The following is a 13,664-nucleotide window of genomic DNA, read 5'->3' as shown; positions in this document are numbered from 1 at the left end:
GGCATTAGCGATCCCTCATCCATGTATCCTGGAGGAGATCACTGCCTGTAAATGCGGCGCGCCTCCTCCACCACCACCAGATTGTTGGGAAGGAAGCTTCCTTCCTGATAATCTGCACCTCTTTTGTCCCATGTAAAAGGACCTTAAGAAATGAATGATTATGTGGGAAACCACTGAAAGATTTCATTACTGTACAATGAGAATTTTTTCTATTTCTAGACGGTCAGCCATCCTTCTAAGGTGCTTGAAATTCAAATGCAGAAAAGGGGATTCAAGATGGAAGTTGGTCAGTACATCTTCATTAACTGTCCTTCAGTCTCCCGATTGGAGTGGCACCCTTTTACTCTCACATCCGCCCCCGAAGAAGACATGTTTTCTGTGCACATTCGATCCGCAGGGGACTGGACTGATAATCTTATTAAGGCTTGTCAAGAGACAGCTGATAACCCCCCACGGTAAGCTGGTTCTATATAAAAGTTATTTAGTAGTTATGTGCTTCTTGAGAGTCAAATCAACAATTTACATTTTTTAAATCAGCCTTCAGGTAGATGGCCCATTTGGAACAGCAAGTGAAGATGTTTTTAAGTATGAAGTCAGCATGCTGGTTGGTGCTGGCATTGGTGTTACACCATTTGCCTCAATCTTAAAATCCATCTGGTACAAGTTTCAAAATGAAGATCACCGCTTGAAAACAAAAAAGGTAATTTTTTATTTTCTCAGCTTCCCATACAGTTTTCCAGATACTTAAAGAGGCTCTGTCTGCATGATCAATCCTTTCTTTTGTCTGCATGCTTAACAGCTGCAGAGATATCTGTGTTTTTATTCACTCGCAAATGAGCATCTTGGAGAACCAGGAGGCAGGGATGAATCCTTGGAGCACTTCTTTGTAACACCCCCTGTGCTCTGCACACTCCCCTCTCCATTCGATTGACAGGGCTAGACAGCATGCAGAACTGTGTCCTAGAGCTGTTTCCTAGCATGTACATATCATATACACCACTTACCAGATTGAGATGTGCTTAGAAAGCTAATATACAAATTACTGCTTTATTCATAGGCACAATATATGACTATAAAGACATCAGTAATATGTATATGTATATCTTTCTAAGTATAGAAAAAACATTCTTCCATATGTGGAAAGTAGCTTTGGTGATAAGTGTTCAGCCTTGCATGTAGAGATCCTAGATTTGAATCTTGGGAGAGACTTTCATATTTTTTTCTTCCTCATTTAACCAATAATAAAAGTCTATATCATCTCATTTTGAGAATACATTTTTTATGCCTAGAAGCTAATTTGCATTGCTGGTTTCTTTATAATCATATATTGTGCCAGTGATCAAACCAGTAATAAGTTTTAGGATTCTAAGAATAAAATATAAACATTTTTCTCAATATACAGTGGATATAAAAAGTCTACACACCCCTGTTAAAATGTCAGGTTTCTATGATGTAATTTTTTTTTGACAAAGATAAATCATTTCAGAATGTTTTCCACCTTTAATGTGACCTATAAACTGTACAACTCAATTGAAAAACAAACTGAAATCTTTTAGGTGGAGGGAAGAAAAAATATAAAAATAAAATAATATGGTTGCATAAGTGTGCACAGCCTTAAACTAATACTTTGTTGAAGCACCTTTTGATTTTATTACATCACTCAGTCTTTTTGGGTATGAGTCTATCAGCATGGCACATTTTGACTTGGCAAGATTTGCCCACTATTCTTTGCAAAAACACTCCAAATCTGTCAGATTGCGAGGGCATCTCCTGTGCACAGCCCTCTTCAGATCACCCCACAGATTTTCAATCGGATTCTGGTCTGGGCTCTGGCTGGGCCATTTCAAAACTTGAATCTTCTTCTGGTGAAGCCATTCCTTTGTTGATTTGGATGTATGCTTTGGGTCGTTGTCATGCTGAAAGATAAAGTTCCTCTTCATGTTCAGCTTTCTAGCAGAAGCCTGAAGGTTTTGTGCCAATATTGACTGGTATTTGGAACTGTTCATAATTCCCGCTAGCTTAACTAAGGCCCCAGTTCCAGCTGAAGAAAAACAGCCCCAAAGCATGATGCTGCCACCACCATGCTTCACTGTGGGTATGATGTTCTTTTGGTGATGTGCAGTGTTGTTTTTGCGCCAAACATATCTTTTGGGATTATGGACAAAAAAGTTCAACCTTGGTTTCATCAGACCATAACACCTTTTCCCACATGCTTTTGGGAGACTTCAGATGTGTTTTTTCTAAATGTAGCCTGGCTTGGATGTTTTTCTTTGTAAGAAAAGGCTTTCGTCTTGCCACTCTACCCCACAGCCCAGACATATAAAGAATATGGGAGATTGTTGTCACATGTACCACACAGCCAGTACTTGCCAGATATTCCTGCAGCTCCTTTAATGTTGCTGTAGGCCTCTTGGTAGCCTCCCAGACCAGTTTTCTTCTCGTCTTTCATCAATTTTGGAGGGATGTCCAGTTCTTGGTAATGTCACTGTTGTACCATATTTTTTCAACTTGATGTTGACAGTCTTCACTGTGTTCCATAGTATATCTAATGCCTTGGAAATTCTTTTGTACCCGTCTCCTGACTGATACCTTTTAACAATGAGATCCCTCTGATGCTTTGGAAGCTCTCTGTGGACCATGGCTTTTGCTGTGGGATGCGACTAAGAAAATTTAAGGAAAGACCAACTAGAGCAGCAGAACTTTATTTGGGGTTAATCAGAGGCACTTTAAATGATGGCAGGTGTATGTTGACTCCTATTTAACATGATTTTGAATGTGATTGCTTAATTCTGAACACAGCTACATCCCCAGTTATAAGAGGGTGTCCACATTATTTTAGTGTTTTTTTTGTTGTTGTTGTGGTTTTCTTCCCTCCACCTAAAAGATTTCAGTTTGTTTTTCAATTCAGTGGTACAGTTTATAGGTCACATTAAAGGTGGGAAAAGTTCTGAAATGATTTATCTTTACCTTTCATTTTTTATCACAGAAACCTGACATTTTGACAGGGGTGTGTAGACTTTTTATATTCACTGTAGTAAGACCTATTATTATTATTATTATTATTATTATAAATTTGTTATAGTGCATCCTTTTATTATGGATTAAATGAGAGGGAAAAAATGACGGGAAAAAAAACATATATGTCTCTCTTGGGACTTGAACGTAGGATCTCTACATGCAAGGCAGAGCACCTATCACTAAGCTGCGGCAATGGACTTGCAGATGCTACACAAATGCATGTTCCACCGTTTTCACAGGTTTCATAGCTGCACAGGTAGTTCATAGGCTAAAATGTCTCTTTAAAGAAATTCTCCTAACGCTGCATTACTGTAGCTGACATTTGCAAAAGCATCCAGGAATGAGGGTGCACACTTACTCTGGTACAATGTCACCACAGGGTGGACCTTAGCGTCTTTTGAACAAGCTGTTGTACCCACAATTTAGATTTCCACAATGTCCTCAGTGGGATGTGGAACATTGGGCATATCCAAATGTATGCCTTTTATAAACTTAGGGCCTAAAGCCATTACACTACTGAAAAATGTGTAGAATCTATATGCTTCTTGTAATGCAATTCAACAGAATTTTGACTCTGCAGCTTTCTCTCTTTTTTCTTTTTTGGCCTGGCCCTGGCTGACGCCCAATCCAGGGCTGGTTTCTATCACACTAAAGCTGGTCAGCTATTACATTTTGCATCTGTTCTCTTCATTGGCTAAGACTAGACTAATTCCACTCTATTATGTTCCTCCTCTCTATAGAGAGAGGGTGACATCAGTCCCATCTAATGGTGGCTGTGAATATGGCCTATTAACATCTAGTGCATAAATATACAAAAATGCATATACATTATAAAAATGTAGTTTCTGGAGTGGGACGCTGTTTATAATTTCTGACAATGCGGCTTCCCGAAAAAGCTGATTGGTGGGTATGCTGGGTGTTGAACATTTACCAATCTGATTTTGACCAATCCAGTGATCAAAAGTAAGATTTAACTAAAATAAAAAAATAAAAAAGTCTTAAAGTAAAAAATAAATAAAATCAACCTTTTTCCATGAAAAAATGCTTTTCAATAGAAAAAAAAAATAAAAACTCATCCACATACATGGTATTGCTGCATTTGTAACAAATGGAACTAAAGAATGTTAATGTAATTTATCCCACACGTTGAACTCCATAAAATAAAAAACTGAAATAAAAGTCTTATATACCCAAAAAATAGTATGCAGCGATGTAAAACCATATATATTTTTTTAAACAAAAGGGTTTCTATTGTGACAAGGCAGGTATTGCTGGGGGTTTTTCTACCTAGAAAGAGTTAATAAAGGTTAATCAATGTGTATCCCAAAATGGTGCCTTTAACCACCTCAGCTTCCCTAGCTTAAACCCCCTTAATGACCAGACCACTTTTTACAATTCTGCACTACACTACTTTCACGGTTTATTGCTCGGTCATGCAACTTACCACCCAAATGAATTTTACCTCCTTTTATTCTCACTAATAGAGCTTTCATTTGGTGGTATTTCATTGCTGCTGATATTTTAACTTTTTTTTAAATTTATAAAAAATGACTGAAATTTTTGCAAAAAAATGTCATTTTTCACTTTCTGTTGTAAATTTTTTTCAAATAAAACTACATTTCTATATACATTTTTCTCTAAATGTATTGTTCTACATGTCTTTGATAAAAAAAATGCAATAAGTGTATATTTATTGGTTTGGGTAAAAGTTATAGCATTTACAAACTATGGTGCAAAAAAAATTAATTTACGCACTTTGACTTTCTGAGCACCTGTCATGTTTCCTGAGGTTCTACAATGCCCAGACAGTAGAAAAAAAACCACAAATGACCCAATTTAGGAAAGTAGACACCCTAAGGTATTCGCTGATGGGCATAGTGAGTTCATGGAAGTTTTTATTTTTTGTCACAAGCGGAAATAGATTTTTTTTTTCTTACAAAGTCTCATATTCCACTAACTTGTGACAAAAAATAAAATTTTACATGAACTCACCATACCCCTCACAGAATACCTTGGGGTGTCTTCTTTCTAAAATGGGGTCACTTGTGGGGTATTTATACTGCCCTTGCATTTTAGGGGCCCTAAAGCGTAAGAAGTAGTTTGGAATCCAAATGCGTAAAAAATGCCCTGTGAAATCCTAAAGGTACTGATTGGAATTTGGGCCCCTTTGCGCACCTAGGCTGCAAAAAAGTGTCACACATGTGGTATCACCGTACTCAGAAGAAGTAGGGAAATGTGTTTTAGGGTGTATTTTTACATATATCCATACTGTGTGTGAAAAATATCTCTGTAAATGACAACTTACAGAGCTATTTCTCTCACCCAGCATGGGTATATGTAAAAATACACCCCAAAACACATTGCCCTACTTCTTCTGAGTATGGCGATACCACATGAGTGACACTTTTTTGCAGCCAAGATGTGCAAAGGGGCCCAAATTCCAATGAGTACCTTTAGGATTTCACAGGGCATTTTTACGCATTTGGATTCCAAACTACTTCTCATGCTTTAGGGCCCCTAAAATGCAAGGGCAGTATAAATACCCCACATGTGACCCCATTTTAGAAAGAAGACACCCCAAGGTATTCTGTGAGGGGTATGGTAAGTTCATGTAAAATTTTATTTTTTGTCACAAGTTAGTGGAATATGAGACTTTGTAAAAAATAAAAAATAAAATTAAAAAAAATTCCGCTAACTCGCCGGAATATCTTGGGGCAGGCATGGGTGAACGCACGTGTGGGCGACCGATCAGGCCTGATCGGGCAAACACTGCGTTTTGGGTGGAGGGTGAGCTAAGGTGACACTAATACTATTATAGATCTGACTGTGATCAGTTCTGATCACTTACAGATACTATAAAAGTACCAATGTTGATTAGCGATACGCTAATCAGCGAATCAGTGACTGCGGTGCGGTGGGCTGGGCGCTAACTGAAGCTAAGGGTCCATTCACACATCCGTTGTTTCTTTCCTGATCTGTTCCGTTTTTTGCGGAACAGATCTGGACCAGATCTGGACCCATTCATTTTCAATGGGTCCTGAAAAAAAATCAGACATTGTGCTGTCCGTTTTTTTTTCAGGACCCATTGAAAATGAATGGGTCCAGATCTGGTCCAGATCTGGTCCGCAAAAAACGGAACAGATCAGGAAAGAAACAACGGACGTGTGAATGGACCCTTACTACCTACCAAAGGGGCCTAAACTAACCTAAACCTAACAGTCAATACTGGTGAAAAAAAAAGTGACAGTTTACACTGATCACTTTTTTCCCTTTCACTAGTGATTGACAGGGGTGATCAAGGGGTTAATTGGGGTGATGGGGGGGTGATCTGGGGCTAAATATGTAGTGCTTGGTGTACTCACTGTGATCTGTGCTCTCTGCTGGGACCAACTGACGAAAAGGACCGAGCAGAGAGCACAGAAGCCATTTAACACATTATATTTATAAATATAATGTGTTATATGGCTTGTGGTTTGTTATTTTAAAAGTCACCAACCTGCCAGCGCTGATCATTGGCTGGCAGGCTGGTGACCAACTCCTTGTGCGCCTTTTGCCAACCCTCACTGCGCATGTGCGGGTCGCATATGCGCGCCTTCTCGTTCTCGCGTCTTGCGAGATGACGCGTAGATGCGTCCAGGAGGAATACCCGGCTGCCCGTAGGACGCATCCCTGCGTTATGCGGTTGGGAGGTGGTTAAAAACTACAACTTGTTCTGCAAAAAAACAAGCTCCTATATGGCTACATTGATGGAAAAATAAAAAGATATAGCTCTTGGAATACAATTAAAAATTGCTTGGTCACTAAGGCCCAAAACAGGCTTAAAGCCATCCATGTTAAAAACTTTAGCTGTGCATCCAAAAGAATAATGTGAAGCGTCCCATATGCGGCACATCACAGGATTCTGTGCCGTATAGGTGACATGTCAACGCTGTGGCCAGTCATTGACTGCAGTGGTCACATGACCCGTGTCAAAACCAATGCTGATGAAGTATGATTACCACCATGGGTCCAGCCATGCTGGGGGTCTGAAGAAAAAGTCACCCAAGGTGAATAACCTATAAGCAAGTGGAGTAGAGAAATTGGAAATTATTTGACTGAAAAAGTGAGAATATAAACTTTACATTTGCAGATTTTTTTCTACTGGATCTGTCGTGAGACTGGAGCTTTTGCCTGGTTTGCTGATCTGTTGCGCTCCCTGGAACAGGAGATGATCAGCTCAGGAAAAGATGGATTTCTTAATTATCGACTCTTTTTGACGAGCTGGGACAGCAGCATAGTATGTACCTTGTTAAATCTCATACATGTTGCCAAACTGTTACAAACCCTTATATATAAAAAAAAAAAACAACCATTGTACACGCAATGTGACAAGAATGATCATATACAAAGTTGTAAAGCTAATTGTACAACTTGTAGGCTAGAGCCCCACAGCTACGGGGTTACTACGTCCAGAGTGTTTCCTATCAGAAAGAAAAAGTTGTACAACATTGGGGGTTATTTATCACCTGCGCTGGAAGATGCACCTAATTTATGACAATGTGCAGGCCTCATTATAAATTAGGCGCATCCGCCCGGCTAGAGTAGATTTCTATTTATGCCCGTAGACTGGGATAAATGAGAGCAAGTGTGCTGGGGGTGATGGCCTGGCCCACACCAGTCCTGAGCATTCCCCCTTTTCAGAAAGTGGCAAGTCCCCAATGACTTTTATTAAAGGGGACCTGTCATCAACTTTATGTTGCCCATACTAACAGCAGAATAAAGAAGAGACAGGTGAGTTGATTTTAGCGGTCTGTCATTTATCAGTTAAAAGTTAGTGGTTGCTGAGAACCAACATCACAATCATTGCAGACTGGGCCTGGAAAAGAGTCCCAGCCACCTGAGAAGAGTCATGGATTCCTGCTCTCCCACCCACCTGCTGATGACTGACAGTCTAATAATGAGTTTTCTCCCTTTCTCTGTAGGAGAGAACTGCCAACCATCAGCAGATGGGTGAGAGAGCAGGAGATTATGAATAACCAGGACTCTTCTCAAGTAGATTTGACTCTTCTCCAGGCCCGGGCTGCAATGATTATGATGCTGGTTCTCAGCAACCACTTACTTTTAGCTGATGTGTGACACACCGCTGACATCAGCATTTCTGTTACTATTGTATGCTGCTCTCAGGGAGATCAGCATAAAAATGATGACAGGTTCCCTTTAAGGGGGAATGTAAAGCTGTGATGTGCGAGCTTCCCCGCACCACCACAATTAACATGAAGCATTACATGATATCAAAGAGATAACCCCTTTAAGCATTACATGATATCAAAGAGATAACCCCCTTTAAGCATTACCAACACACTTCACTCGGTTGTGTCTTTTTGGTTTAACAATTATTTGTGAGAAATAAATCATACTCTTCAGGGGCGCCAGTTGCACTTTCCATATCTTTCTTCTTTATATATACTGCATGGCTACAATGCCCCCTTTTTCTGAGAGCGCTAAACTGATTTCTATCCCATGCTGCGTGATGTTTTGGGGGTAACGCCCCTTTACTAATCTGTAACCCCCGAAACATCCCTCAGCATGGTATAGAAATCAGTTCAGCGCTCTCAGAAAAAGGGGGCATTGTAGCCATGCAGTATATATAAAGGATAAAGATAGAATGAGTATCATTTATTTCTCACGAATAATTGTTGAACAAAAAAGACACGACCGAGTGAAGTGTGTTGGTCATAAGTGCGGCGCCAAAGTGCGGCTCTGAATCGGATCGTGAATATATCACACATAGAGCTACTGCCTTTGATTGTAGCCCCGTTAAGCATTACCAACAGGTTGTGGCTCATGTATTTTGTCTGTGTAGACATAATAAATGAATACTCTTTGCATATACTCTAATAGTGAAGAGCTCCATCCTTTTCATTAATATCATGAAATACCATATTACTCATGAAGCTTCCACATTGGGTATCACAGATATCACTGATGGATACATAGTCAGGCCTTGAAGGTGTTCACTGAACCTGACTCACACTGGTGGGATGCATGTTTAAGCACTGAAGTTTTATGTTCAGGTTTCATTGCCTTGCTGTTGTATTAAAGGGATCTTCCAAGAAATTGAGCTGTAGGCCGGGAATGTTGTAAAATAAAAAGAAGCAATGTTCCATTAAGACCTGCCATTCTGGTGCTCCAATATTACTGTAGTAATCATGTACCCAATGTGACCGCTGAGGTCAGTGTTTGGTTACTGCAGTCACCTGGAGTAGTTGGGCACATCATGGCCGCAGCGCCTTAAGCTGGGGTCACCGGTGCTGGATTGGCAGAGGATTGAGCGGGTGAGTATTGCTAGTTTTTATTTCATAACACTCCCGGCTCCTTTTTTCGGGGTCTCAAAGAAGCCTTTTACGCTCATTACTTGTTATCTGAGACAATAATATGTGATGTTTTTCTCCCCAGGCTGGTCATGCCATTATTAACTTTGATGTGGCGACTGATGCAGTTACAGGATTAAAGCAAAAAACCAGTTATGGGCGACCCTATTGGGAGAATGAATTTTCAAACGTGGCAGAGTCTCATCCCAGGTTTGTTGAGCAAAGTAAAAACACTAAAGTTAATGTAATAAGGGTATTTAGTCATGTTTTTAAAGTGAAGCTCTAATTTTGATCAGTTTTGAAAAAGTCAACTCACAGCTGCAATTCTTCATTGTGCTAAATGTATGAGATTTCCAGCTCCTCAGCACATACCATTGCCGCAGTGATCCATAGAGCACCTTCAGGAAAAATGTTCTGTGGCTTTTTAGAGTTTTTTATGCAGTTCCCAGCTACATAGAAAGGTGCAGAAAGCTGACAAAGGTATACAGACATAATGGGGATGCCATAAGGACATTCTTTTGTCTGTCAGCCTGATACATTATATATATTGGGGGGGGGAGTTAGTTCTTCTCCGGGGGTCATTCTCACAGGTTACTTGACCAGACACGGATATAATGTCCAAACATTGCATTTATTGTGCAACACCAGCAACAACAAAATGACAAAATAATAAACACTTGCCCGTCCAGGCTCTAACTAAACACAGAGTTTCCTGACTCACCTAAGTCCCAGTCCACACCCTGTGAACTCGTGCGGCTTTGTCAGCCAATGTCCCACAGCCTCCTGGCTGTACAGGCACAGTATGCCCACTGTCTCCAGTTCACCCTCCCAGGCGTCGCTGCGTCCCCCAACTCCAGGCTACCACCCAGCCTCGTGGTCCCTCAGCCTTGCCCAGCTGAGACCACACAGACAGAGCCTCCAGGCCTCTGTCCACAGGTAACACACTACCCCCTTTCTGACACCCTCGGAGGTGCTTTATGCCAGCCTGACTACATCCAGCTGGTCTCACCTGTGGTGGAATAGGGTTGTGGACCGAACTATCCACCCCTTCCTTGCCTCCAACCTGCGTGAGACCTATCACTGTCTCACAATACATATATATGTTTAGGAGCATTTGCCAGTGCACTCTTCTTTCTTCTTTCCTCCCTTCTGCTCTGATGAAGGCCTGTCAGCCCAAACGTTACAATTGTTAAACATCTTTTTGCCAAATAAAATGCACCATTAAGCTGAAAAGATTCTGGTGCTGAAGTTCCTTTACTACATTTATTATGAATATGTTAGGATTGCAGGATGATAACATCGGCTCATTATGGCCTCGGAGGTTGGCATCACTGATGGTGTACTTCACTGGGTCACAAACAATAACGTGCTGTCCTCTGAATGCCATAACCCTGACAATTGTCTGAACTCCTACCTTATTGCCATATATTTATCTTCCAGGTCTACAGTGGGCGTTTTCCTTTGTGGCCCTCAAGCACTCGCTAAGACTCTCCAACAATGCTGCCATCAATACTCTAGCATGGACCCCAGGAAAGTGCAATTCTACTTTAATAAGGAGAATTTCTGAAGTGTAGCATTATCGGCTTAAACCTACAAAGACTGTGAAACGTTCAACTCATGACAGTGAGGTCATATCATGCAAGATACTGTATATTATTACCGGTCAATGTACGAGCTGTAAATAGCGCACAGAACATTAGTCAGTGCGATCATTATCATGAAGTTTATCATGGGAAGCGTTTCCTGTTCCAGTTCCAGTAACATGATACCTTGAACTGGTGAATGATGTTTCTTATAGAAGCGTGTATAAAATATTTGGTGTCTTCTTCCTTCCATTTTTTTTTGAGAATTTCCTTGGCAGTAGGATAAAATGCAGTGTCACAATCCTAAAGGGGATATGTCATCAGAGCATCTACGTATTATTGAAATCAAGTGTTTGTTAGGCTCTATTCAGACGTCCGTATAAATGGTCCGGATCCGTTCCGCAATTATGCAGAACGGGTGCGGACCCATCCATTTTAATGGGGCTGTAAAAAATGCGGACAGCACACAGTGTGCTTTCCGCATCCACACTTCCGTTCCACGGCCCCGAACTTCCGGTCCGCAGCTCCGCAAAAAAATAGAATATGTCCTATTCTTGTCCACAATAGCGGACAAGAATAGGCATTTTCAATTATAGTGCCGGCCATTTGCAGTGTGGAAGTGTCAATGGACCCTTAACCATATTTTTCAATAATTTTAGCATTTTTTTATTTTTAATGTCCCTATTGCTATTCTAAATAATACTTAAATCTTGCCGTTTCACACTGAGCCTCATAATATGCCGACGTTTTTTGGTCTGTAGAGGTCACTACTCAGCAGTCATCTTATTAACGTCAAATACAGGATTACAATGAAAGGTAGCGCCTTTATTATAAAGTTGATATTTACCCCTCCCTGCATGACATCTGCACAAGGGAGCATGCCAAGAACACTCCCATGATAGTCAATGAACATCTACAGCCTACAGGTTCCTATGCAGGGGTGTAGCTATAGGGGAAGCGGCTGCTTTGGGGCCTGAACTCAGAAGGGCCCCACTCAGGAGGCGTAATAAAATATTTTATTGTCAGGGCCCCTCAACAATATGATAAAATGACATTATGTATAGAGACACTGTAGGAATTGGACAGAGCGGCTGCCATCTTAACTAGCCACAGGAGTGGGGGCTGCAGGGGAGTTGGGGGCCCAGTCATTTCTAGTTACGCCCCTGTTTCTCTGGGCCATCTGGCTGCTGTAAAGCAAATCTCTTAATCCTGTTTTTACAACAGATTAGGCAATATGGCTTCCTCCATTATCATGTACTGAAAATAGAATGAAAAATCTACAACCAGAAAATAAAAAAGATTATATATCAATATATGGTTTTAATGCTTAAACACAAATATAGGTGATACATTCCCTTTAATGCGTGGGTAATGCATAACCGTTCCACTACGTTAGTTGAGGGGTGAAAAAATATATATTTTTAGGCACAATGTTCTGGAGGGGTTAACATCTACATCAGACACAGTGAAAATCTGGTTCTGTTGGATCCTACTGTCATATATGGTAAAACATAAAGACGTTTGTGTGGTTTTTGTGCGGGGTATGCTATTTAGTAGCTGGAACACATGCCAAAGATATATTCGCCTGGAATACATTTTCCCAACAGGAACTTCTGAGAATGTTGAAGGGAATCTGTCACCACAATTTGGAAGTATTATTTGCAATACTACATGAATAGTACTGCAATCATTAGTCTAGATAACAGTTTTTCTCTACTGCTCCCACTACCCCGCTGTCAGAACCCAAAGTTGCACAGAGGTTCACAGACCAGACTGCTGTGCTGTTTTAACATAATGGGCAGCTATTAGTCAGGAACAATGAGGCCGATGAAGACTCTGGACTCAGGAGGCTGTTTGCAGTATGTTAGAGGGGGCAGCACTGTAGTTCACCTCGTTTTACCCTATAGAGATGCGGACATGCACGGCTAGATCCCGCTAGCATGTCCGCAATATATCTGTCCCATAACCCCAAGGGGCTGTACTAACCTTCTTGGAGGCAAGCCATGCCCCCTCCCTGTGAAGGAGCCCAGCACCGCCTGCATCCTCCGGACCTCCTGCTTGCTCACAGTTAGATCCCCGTAATTTTTCAATGCGCGAGCTCACGCATGCGCAGTGCCGGTATAGTGTTCCTTCCCTGTGCTGCATGCGCGAGCTTGCTGCATCACAAGATTAAAGGGATCTAACTGTGAGCAAGGAGGAGATTCGGAGGACGCAGGCGGTGCGGGGCTCCTTCACAGGGGTGGTGGCTGGGCTCCAAGAAGGTTAGTCCAGCCCCTTGGGCTCCTTACCAGGCTCATTTACATATCTATAAAATCTTTTTTTAAGCACAATAAAAGGACACAGCCCTATAGGACAGATATATTGCGGACATGCTAGCGGCGATCTAGCCGTGCATGTCCGCATCTCTATAGGGTAAAACGAGGTAACAGAATCCCTTTAAGATCTGTCAGCTGACGGAGGTCCACTTATGTGCGAGTTAGTGCAGTTGCAATGTGAGCTGCTAACCTGCTACCTTAACAGCTTTCCCCTCTTCACAAATACAAACTGCTCTGGACTGTACATACAAACTGCTCTGGACTGTACATGCAAACCGCTCTGGACTGTACATGCAAACCGCTCTGGACTCTACATACAAACTGCTCTGGACTCTACATACAAACTGCTCTGGACTGTACATGCAAACTGCTCTGGACTGTACATACAAACCGCTCTG

The 13,664-nt window shown here is 41.4% G+C and overlaps 1 protein-coding gene across 1 annotated transcript in view; it reads left to right on the top strand.

Moving 5' to 3' along the window:
- NOX1 (NADPH oxidase 1) overlaps window positions 1–11,435 on the top strand; it is a 42,772-nt gene extending 31,337 nt beyond the window's left edge. The window contains exons 9-13 of the mRNA XM_044268726.1: window positions 220–455; window positions 538–700; window positions 7,148–7,294; window positions 9,454–9,578; window positions 10,809–11,435. Coding sequence (XP_044124661.1) covers window positions 220–455; window positions 538–700; window positions 7,148–7,294; window positions 9,454–9,578; window positions 10,809–10,935 — 798 coding nt within the window. The 3' untranslated portion in view covers window positions 10,936–11,435. The remainder of the gene's footprint in view (window positions 1–219; window positions 456–537; window positions 701–7,147; window positions 7,295–9,453; window positions 9,579–10,808) is intronic.
- Window positions 11,436–13,664: the final 2,229 nt, after the last annotated feature.

The sequence above is a fragment of the Bufo gargarizans genome, chromosome 9 (assembly GCF_014858855.1).
Source record: "Bufo gargarizans isolate SCDJY-AF-19 chromosome 9, ASM1485885v1, whole genome shotgun sequence".
In the NCBI taxonomy this organism is placed as follows: Eukaryota; Metazoa; Chordata; class Amphibia; order Anura; family Bufonidae; genus Bufo; species Bufo gargarizans.
Note: the sequence above shows the minus strand (reverse complement) of the source record. Positions and strands in the feature narration are given on the sequence as shown.